The following is a 10,240-nucleotide window of genomic DNA, read 5'->3' as shown; positions in this document are numbered from 1 at the left end:
AGACGCTACAGATCAGCAAATGTGGAGCCAGGCCAATGGGAAGCTTGCAACGACAGAAGAAAAGAGGTAACATCTAGGACAGAGTTAGAAAAAAAGCCTAGCCGGCATGTGTGAGGGGAGTCTGGGAAATGGGACCCATCTTCTGTCAATTTGCTGAGGCAGATGGGCCCTGCTGTGAGAGTTGCCCCCTCCTGGGAAAAAAGCCAGTAGGTTGCCTCCTCTCTCCACTGCTACATATTAAGCCTGCAACTGTTTGTGTTCAATCTTAGATACATTCTGCTCACCAGCTTCTGAGCTCCAAGTGCAGGTGCCCTCAGTTAATCATCCTGGCTCACTCCAGAGTCACTTCCAGCAGTGAAGGATGTTCCAGGCAGCCAGCCAGCGGCAATTTTTTTCTTTAAATCTGCACCATTCTGATCCCTAAAGACTGGTTTAAAAAGTTTATATATTTTTTTTCTTTCTTTCTTTTTTTTGCCTAAAATGCTTTCTTCAAACAAGAAGATAACAAATCTAGGGCTTCAGTTTAGAAAAACAGACAATGAGAAGAAAGACAAAGTTCTCCAGGTTTACTTCAGGTTCAGCTGGGAGGTGCAAACAAGAGACTGAAAACACTGACTGGAAAGAGATCGCCAGGAAGAGGCTGAAGGACAAGAAAACCAACATCACTTTCATTTTGAAAAAGCTATTTATTTTTTCCACATAATATTCCAGATACATGTTACAGGTAAGGGTTAGTATGGGTCAGAAAACATCCCAGGGAAGGAAGCCATTTTGAACACTGGAAAATGCTAACCAAAAAAGCCAATGTTCACATATATGTGTCTGTTTCACAGAAGGTCACCATCCAAAGTGCGAAGACAGAAGCAGCTTTCTTGCTATATGAACAGAGTCTTCTCAACTGCTAGCTAGCTTTTTAAATGGACAAAGAACAAGGGGTCAGGCATCAGAATGAATTCGGCTTCAGATCAACCTGACTTTGACTGCAAAATCCAGGCAGAGGCTGGCTAGAAACAGCACGCTGTGTGAGATCATAGCCTGTGGCACTTTCTACAACTCAGCTTAACCCAAACAGAAGTGAAGCACCCTCAGATCAGTGGCTTGGCCTATCCCCCTGAGGGCTCCAAGCTTCATGTCAGCCCCTGAAGGAGGAAGAGGACCTGGGTTCTGAGAAGGGGGCCGCCGTGCAGCTCTTTATCCTGTCCTGAAACCTCTTATCCTGAGATAACTAAGACGTTACCTAAGAGGTACAGTTTCTGTCATTGTCTAAGTGACACCACAGGAAAGTCATTTCATGAGCAGTATTTGGCTTTAAGCCAAAGGGGTCTCCTCTCCCCTCCCCCCAAGAGCCCCAACCTATACCCATTTCCCCTTCGGCCCTGGTAAAGATCTCCCATTTTAAAGCTCCCAACAACTAGTAAAGGTGCTAAGTGTCCAGGTGAGAGGGAGCTATGTAGCACTCAAACTCTCATACACATTCAACTTTATTTAAAGTCTGGAAATGCTAAAAGTAGTCATTACAGAGGAGGCTGCAGAGCAGACAGCTGTGTCTCCTGCAGTAAACACCAGGCAGACCCAGCTTTACTTGAGGTACGGAGCAGGGAAAAATTTGCCCTGTTGACCTAAGTTGGTGGCAGACTTGCTCTTGTTCCCAAATCTAGAAATAAATTAGAGAAAATGAATCAGAAAAGTGTTCTACAGGCTGGTGATTGACACCAGAAGAAAGGCAATTACTGTATGCACCTGAGAGCCATCCCTGAGAGCCCACAGAGAGGTGGAAGGAAAGAACTGCAAAAAGGTGTTCTCCAAGTGGGTGCCCTGGTACACACATTATACACGCTCATGAATTCTTTAAAAAACATATTCTATGAAAAATACTGAATAGACAATTATAATGTTACTTGACATAAAGAACCAAACATGGGAACTGTCTAGGGAGCTGTTCTGTAAGGTGTTGCTGACCCAGCAGGACAGGTCACAGGGTCACTGCAGAGACCTTCATGTGACAGAGTACCCACTTCTTGTTCAGTTCTTTTCATTTACTTTTTAGATAAGGCTCTAACTGGCCTTGGACTCATGGCGATTCTCTTGTCTCCCAAATGCTAAAACTGTTGGGACTACAGGCAGATACATCAATATAGCTTCAATAAACTACTGTTCTCGAACCTGAAGACCTGAGTCAATTCTAGGAACTACACAGTAGGAAAGAGTTGATTCCTACAGGTATGCACTGACCTCAGCATTCTGCTTCGACTCAATCACAAGCTCACAGGCACACGCACATGCACAGGAAGAGGGAAAGAGAGAAAATAGAGGCACAGGCACACGCACACACTCACCCCTGCAGTCCTGCATACCTGGGTGTGCTCTTGGAGAGGTTGTACAACCTCTGTGACAGAGAACTTGATAAAGGAGTCTTGACAAGCTGGAATTCAGGAGTGGTCACAGGCCCCAATAAGCTCACTTCAAATAAAAACGAGACATATTTTTAAGTGAATGGGAAAAAAAGTCCTTTTGAAGATGGATGGTTTACACTGACCCGCCTCTGAAGGTCAGACATGCAGCAGTTAACAGTCATTTCTGCCCTTGTTTTGTGACTTGCTCTTGAATCTTCTAAACTATGCAACTACTCAATAAACAGCTGACATCCACTTCTTGGTTCAGACAATTCCCAAACTCCAAACTTCACATATCTAACATCTGAACTTTTTTTTTTGTTTTTTTGTTTTTTTGTTTTTTTTTTTGGTTTTTTGAGACAGGGTTTCTCTGATAGCCCTGGCTGTCCTGGAACTCACTTTGTAGACCAGGCTGGCCTCGAACTCAGAAATCCACCTGCCTCTGCCTCCCGAGTGCTGGGATCAAAGGCGTGTGCCACCACGCCCGGCTACATCTGAACTTTTGACTTTTACATATACTATAAAAAAAGACATCATTCTTTTTTTATTTATTTATTTATTTATTTATTTATTTATTTATTATATGTTAAGTACACTGCAGCTGTCTTCAGACACTCCAGAAGAGGGCGCCAGACCTCGTTATGGATGGTTGTGAGCCACCATGTGGTTGCTGGGATTTGAACTCTGGACCTTTGGAAGAGCAGTCTGGTGCTCTTACCCACTGAGCCATCTCACCAGCCCCAAGACATCATTCTTAAAAAGAAGCTTTTAATATGTCTGTGTGATGGGAATAAAAGCATTCTACTCATGGCAGCAGAAATGGCGACGTCACATAAGAACCAGATGGAGGGGCTGGTGAGATGGCTCAGTGGGTAAGAGCACCCGACTGCTCTTCCGAAGGTCCAGAGTTCAAATCCCAGCAACCACATGGTGGCTCACAACCATCTGTAACGAGATCTGGCGCCCTCTTCTGGAGTGTCTGAAGACAGCTGCAGTGTACTTACATATAATAAATATTAAAAAAAAAAAAAAAAGAACCAGATGGAAGGCTAGAAAGACCACGGCTCCAGGGCAAAGGCACGATCGATCCCTGGGACCCATGTCGTGGGAGGGGAAAACCAATTCCCTCAAGTTGTCCTCTGACCACCACAAATGCACATGGCATATGCACCCACACGTAAAATAAATAAAATGTAGTAACAATTTTCAAAAATGAAACCAAGGGCTGGTGAGATGGCTCAGTGGGTAAGAGCACCCGACTGCTTTTCCGAAGGTCCAGAGTTCTAATCCCAGCAACCACATGGTGGCTCACAACCATCCGTAATGAGATCTGGCATCCTCTTCTGGAGTGTCTGAAGACAGCTACAGTGTACTTACATGTAATAAATTAAAAAAAAAAAAAAAAAGAAACCAAATCAATAAAACATGCTAACAAACCTAAAGTGAGACTTAACCCCAGAAATACCATCGCAGTGCTGGAGAGATGGCTCAGCGGGTAAGAGCACTGACTGCTCTTCCAAAGGTCCTGAGTTCAGATCCCAGCAACCACATGGTGGCTCACAACCATCCGTAATGAGATCTGGCGCCCTCTTCTGGAGTGTCTGAAGACAGCTACAGTGTACTTACATATAATAAATAAATCTTAAAAAAAAAAAAAAAGAAATGCCATCGCATTGGATGGGACTCTGTAACTATGAAAAACTGATGGCAGGCGGTGGTGGCGCATGCCTTTAATCCCAGCACTTGGGAGGCAGAGGCAGGCGGATTTCTGAGTTCAAGGCCAGCCTGGTCTACAGAATGAGTTCCAGGACAGCCAGGGCTACACAGAGAAACCCTGTCTCGGAAAATCAAAAAAAAAAAAAAAAAAAAAAAAAAAAAAAGAAAAGAAAAGAAAAGAAAAGAAAAGAAAAGAAAAGAAAAAAAAAGAAGAGAAAAGAAAAGAAAAGAAGAGAAAAGAAAAAACCGGATGGACTTTTCAAGTTGGTGGGGGCTGATTAGGAGTGGAGAGAGGCCTCATGTAACCCAGAATGGCACTGACTCAGTGTGCAGGTGAGGGTGACCAACTCTTTGCCTCTGGCCCTCTATTACCACACCCAGCCCAGGTATCACAAAGAGCTGGGGGCTCAGGGAAACGGCCCCACGGCCAAGCTCCTGAAGAAGCAGCAAACTCGGTCGGGCAGAACTGACCTTTAACGTCTGGTGTGCGTGGTGTTGAGTTTCCATTGCCTCGCTGGCTGTCGATGTTCTCTTGGTCCACCATCATGAACTGATTCCAGTACTCCAGGGGCAGAGAGAGCAGGCGCTCCACCACCTAAAGGGCACAGAGCCAGCCTTACTGCAGGTTCTGTTGTTGGTGTGTTTCTCAGTTTCTCTGCAGCCCAGGCTTGCCTAGAACTTGTAGACCAGGCTGGGGAGATCCTCCCAGCACAGCCGACCACTGCATGTGCTCACCCACGCAAGGCTTATTTCTGTCATTGTGCCACGTTAGTGCATTGCAAAGATCAGACCTTCTGCATCTGTGTGTGCACACCATGAACCCTACCTTGAGCTGACGTTTGATGTCCTGGAACATTGTCACTGGATCTGGATTGGGCACAGTATGGGCAACTATTGTAGGGCCAAAGACTTTAGCTAGATTGGCAATATCCATCTTAGTGTCTGGACTCTGAGACACTCTGAATAAAAGATCATATTAAGAAACATATTATTCAGGGGGGCGGGGGGAAAGAAACATATTATTCCTCTTAAATATGCACCAAAATATACATTCTAAAGAAAATAACTCACTGTCCACACACTCTTCTCCTGGGAAGACTCCCTAGCTCTCAGACTGAGCATCTGCTGTACTAACCTCTGTAGGTGGATCATAAGGAAGGCTAGCGTGTCCCTGTTGGCCTGGGGCAGCTCACTGACAGCCTGGTACATGGCGGCTATGCTGTTGTCTTCATCTGTTATCTCTGTGATGACAAGAAAGCATCAAAGGTCCAGGCTCTTCCCCTGGACAGCAGCTTCAAGGCTATCGACCACAAAGGCCCACCTATACACGGAGCTTCTGAAACTTCTGATGCGGTTCATGACAGCACCAGACTCTAGTTTCATTAACAGGCAGGACACTGGCCAACAGTTCAATGAGAAGTCAGAACTTCCTAAAACTCACCGCTGCAGTTAAGAGAAAGCAGCTGGCAACCCATTTGCTGGGAAGACATACAAGTGCAGTGATAAACCATCACCAATCATAGGACATTTGAGGGCCTACTATGTACCACGTGCTATTTTTAAGTGTGAGGATAATGAAAACAAAAAGAGGCCTTGTTTAATGGAATAAATACTCTAATCAAAGAGCTGGTCAGGAAATGCAAAAACCAAAACACATGTCAGGCAGTGTTCATGAAAAAAGAAAATGAACATGTGGAATGCTAAAGTAACAGGGCCTGCTTCTCACAAGATGGTCATAAAGGCGGGTTTTGTGGTTAGTTTTTAAAACTAGGTTCCAGGTAGCTTACTCCAGTCTCAACTCACTATGTAGCCAAAGCTGGTCTCAAACATCCGGTCCTCCTGCCATCCTTCCCAAGCACTGGACTACCATGTCATGCACCCAGCTTAGGAAATGTGTTTCTAAGGACAAAATATGTGAAGAGAAACTGGGGAGGGAGAAGTAACACACTACAGAGATGTCTAGGGGAAGCTGCTAGGGATAAGACTGCAGCAAATAGGAAGGACTTAAGGTGGGTGTGTACTACAAATCCAAGACTCTGGACTGGAGAGATGGCTCAGCAGTTAAGAGCACTCACTGGCTCTTAACATATACATAAAATATACACATAAAATAAAAAGAAATCCAAGACTCCAGGATTAGAAAAGAGGAAAGAGGGGCATAAAGAAAATAGTGCTGCAGACAATGACCAGGACCCAAGTCACACAGGTCTCTTCAACCATGTTAAAGACTGGAGTTAGTCTAAAAATGATGGACAAGCCAGTCCATGGTGGCGCATGACTTTAATCCTAGCACTTGGAGGCAGAGGCAGGTAGATCTTTGAGTATGAGGCCAGCCTGGGCTTCAAAGTGAGTTCCAGGACAGCCAGGGCTATACAGAGAAACCTTATCTCAAAAAACAAAACAAAACAAAAAAACCGGTGGACAGAGACAAAAGGGCCACCAGTAACTCTGAGTATGAAAGGACCACTCCAGCACCGCACAGATGCTGTCATGTAGGGGCACAAGCAGAAACAATCTGTTAGCAGGTTCTCAGCATATTCTGAGGACAGCTGAGTACCAGGACTCGTGACAAATACCAAATTTAAAGTGTATTTACAGGGTGCTAACAAGGTCTGTGGTGGAAAAGAAAGGAGTCAAAGCTGGTTCTATTTTCAAAGGGTCAACCTAAAACCTGACCAAGAACCAAGACCCACACACAGTGAGTCCTATGAAGTCTAAGTTTAATTCTTCCCTTTATTTTATGTGTACACATACATTGCCAACATTTATGTGGTGCCTGAGGGGGGCAGAAGAGAGCAACAGATCCTTCCGGTCTGGGATTCCAGATAGTGTGACCCACCCCATGCTACCAATCAAAACCAGACCCTCTGGAAGAGAAGCCAGCGCTCAACCACAGAGCATCTCATTCTTAGCCTCTCTAGTTCAGGGAAGAAAAGGCCTGATGGGAGGCGAGGACCGTCACTCACCCACCCAACAGTCTGAGTACCTAGGACACTTCAGACACCGTACAGGTGGTGGAAAAATTAGTAAACTGTAAACACAGCTCAGCCCTGGATCAGCTGATGCCACAGTCAAGTTCTGCCCTCACCTGCTGCCTCCATGAAGGCTTTGCTCAGCCAAAAGGTCAGGAGGGGCTCTTTGAGGTTGCGCAGGAAGTCCTTCAGGAGGCTGCAGATGACGTGGATATCATCCACTTTGCTGAGGAGGGGCACAGTTTTCACCTTAAGGAATTTCTCTTTCAGTTCTTTTACTGTCCGGTCACAGCCTGAGATCCTGTACAAGCCTGCCTATTATAAAGATGACACTTACTTAGGAACTTCCAAATTACCATTGCAGACCACAAAGTCACCATGTTCAAGTCTCCTCACCTCAGTCAGGCCTCGCTGCTCGATCTCATTGACACAACTGACGACAATGGCAGGGATCATGGGAGAAGCCTGCGACACGAAGTCGGCCAGCATGCCCTGGAAGAAGGGGCTTTGTTATTTACACTGCTGAGACCGAGAGAGAAGGGCTCATGCACAGAGCTGTCACTAAACACTAGCAAAGTGTGTCAGCTTCTGAACTTCTATTCTACAAGACTCGGGGACTGAGAGGTGGCCAGCAGCTGAAAGCCTGTGCTGTTTACCAGAGGACCTGGGTTCACTTCCCAGCACCCACATCAGGGGGTTCACAACCACCTGTAACTCCAGCTCCAGGGGAATCTGACATCTCTGGCCTCCAGAGATACCTGAACTCCTGTGCATATACCCTACCCATACATAGTTTAAATAATAACATTTCTGAAGAATCTTGGAGGAGTAAGGTGCAGCTCTACGCCTGACATAAGCGTACACCTAACATGCATGAGATCCTGGTCTTGATCCTATGGTGATGCGTGTGTCCCAGCACACTGGAGATAGAGGCAGGAGGAGCAGAGTTTGAGGCCATCTACATAGAGCCTTTAGTCACTTCTGTCTTCATGCTGTGGTCTATATAACCACACTTTTGTGAGCAAGAAAAGTCCCTTTCTTTTACTCAGGACAAGAGAAAGCTAGCCACAGCCTGAGCTGGGTGTGGTGGCACAACCAGAGGGAAGCAGATCTCTGAGTCTGGATCCTGAGCTGGAGATCTTTGAGAGCTGATGATCCCAGTATACCCCTTGCCGACTGAAGGAAACAATCTTTTCCCTCTCGAGTCTTGGCTAGGCCTATGTTAGCTCTGCACTCAACAAGAAGTAACCACTACTCAGTTGCGTGCTGGCATCTAAAGCCCCGTACAGGAGCGTCAGGGCTGCACTGTGATGTGGTCTGACAGGGAAAAGCAGCCTGGGAAAGCTCCACAGCTGAGAAGATGACGGACTTATGTTTGGAATAACAGGACAGTCAAGGCACAGGCAATACACAAGTTGCACCTTAGTACACAACAGCTTTGACACTGCCAGAGTTTCACACCTTCTTCCTAGTGCTAAAGACCATGTTCCATGCCTCACAACCACCTGTAACTACAGCTAGAGAGGCTCTGGTACGCACATGCACACACACACACACATATATACATAATAATAATTAAATCAATCTTTTGAGTTTCTGGACTAGACCTAAATAAACTGATAATTTTTATAAAATAAAACAGGAATCATGGCAGAGGCCTTCGATTCCCACACTCAAGAGGCAGAGGCAGGTGGATCTCCAAGTTTAAGGCCAGCCTGGTCTACAGAGCAAGTTCCAGGACAGCCAGGGGTACACAAAGAAACCCTGTCTTGAAAAATCAAAATATTAATAACAATAATAAGAAGAAAGAGAATAAGAAAGAATTCACCGGGTAGGACCGAGGACAAGAACAGCTTTGAGTTCAGGACTGTAAAGTTAAATGCTAGGAGCCAGGGGTAGGCTATAAGAATGGCTACTGTGCATGTGTGAAATCTTCCTAGGAGAGGAGAGGGGGGAGGAAGAGAAAAGGGAGGAGGGACCTGCTGTAGAAAGGTCCAAACAACATTCTGACATTTTACTATTTCTATTCATTTTTCATGGAGGGAAATTTTATTTGAGATCAATAATTATATATATATATATATATATATATATATATATATATATATATATTATTATTATTTTGTTTGTTTGTTTGTTTGTTTGTTTGTTTTTAGAGACAGGGTTTCTCTGTGTAGCCCTGGCTGTCCTGGAACTCACTTTGTAGACCAGGCCAGTCTCGAACTCAGAAATCCACTTGCCTCTGCCTCCCAAGTGCTGGGATTAAAGGCGTGCGCCACCACGCCCGGCTTTTTTTTTTTTTTTTTTTTTTTTTTTGAGATCAATAATTTTAAAATAAAAATCTGACACTATGCTTTTTACAGACTAACGTAACAAATGGCGGTTGGCTGCCATAATACTCACCTCTCCAATCTTAACCGGTGTCCCCACCAGGGGGGGGATGCAGGGAAGGGGACATCGGTCCCGACATTCTGGATGAGAGACCAAACGACAGTCTCGACACTTCAGAGACAGCTTGCCAAACTTGATCCGCTTTCCACACGGAACACAAGATTCAGGCTTAATAACCTGAAGATAAAACAGGGCAGAAGCATAGAATAATATGAATTACAGTTATTGTCAACCACATGCATGAAGTGCACAGTGTGTATGAAACAACATTTTAGGCCCATCACACATGCTAATATAATTCCACAACAATAACAACAACAACAACAACAACAAAAAAACTGTAAAATGTTTTCTTCATTTTAATAATAGCAGTGCTCTGGTGAACATGGTGACACATGCTTAAATTCAAGTACCTAGGAGACAAAGGCAACTGGATCTCTGTGAGCTCAAAACCAACCAGGGCTACAAAATGAAGCCCTGTCTCAAAAAAAAAAAAAAAAAAAGAAGAGGAGGAGGAAGATGAAGAAAAAAAGACAAAAGACCACTGCCAACCCCTCCTCAGTTAGGGGTGGGGGTGGATCCTTATGAGCCCTTCCTCCACCCATGCTGCAGAACGTAGTAGGAGTGGCTGTTCTCTGGAGGCTGCGGAGACATTTCCCATGCTGCAGTGCATGAATCCTCAAACCTATGCATACACGAATGCAGCACGAATGAGTCTCAATTAATTAATAAAAAATAAAAAGAGGACAGGATGCTGAGTACGGCAGT

The 10,240-nt window shown here is 44.9% G+C and overlaps 1 protein-coding gene across 4 annotated transcripts in view; it reads right to left on the bottom strand.

Moving 5' to 3' along the window:
- Positions 1–676: 676 nt before the first annotated feature.
- Racgap1 (Rac GTPase activating protein 1) overlaps positions 677–10,240 on the bottom strand; it is a 30,560-nt gene continuing 20,996 nt past the window's right edge. For all 4 annotated transcript variants that reach the window (XM_021183035.2, XM_021183036.2, XM_085831580.1 and 1 more), the window contains 8 exons: positions 9,485–9,649; positions 7,478–7,573; positions 7,198–7,396; positions 5,245–5,350; positions 4,936–5,068; positions 4,581–4,704; positions 2,355–2,460; positions 677–1,654 (listed from right to left, as the gene is read on the bottom strand). In XM_021183035.2, the coding sequence (XP_021038694.1) occupies positions 1,579–1,654; positions 2,355–2,460; positions 4,581–4,704; positions 4,936–5,068; positions 5,245–5,350; positions 7,198–7,396; positions 7,478–7,573; positions 9,485–9,649 (1,005 nt within the window). In that variant the 3' untranslated portion in view covers positions 677–1,578. The remainder of the gene's footprint in view (positions 1,655–2,354; positions 2,461–4,580; positions 4,705–4,935; positions 5,069–5,244; positions 5,351–7,197; positions 7,397–7,477; positions 7,574–9,484; positions 9,650–10,240) is intronic.

The sequence above is a fragment of the Mus caroli genome, unplaced genomic scaffold (genome assembly GCF_978045245.1).
Source record: "Mus caroli unplaced genomic scaffold, Mus_caroli_1 scaffold_16, whole genome shotgun sequence".
Classification (NCBI taxonomy): domain Eukaryota; kingdom Metazoa; phylum Chordata; class Mammalia; order Rodentia; family Muridae; genus Mus; species Mus caroli.
Note: the sequence above shows the minus strand (reverse complement) of the source record. Positions and strands in the feature narration are given on the sequence as shown.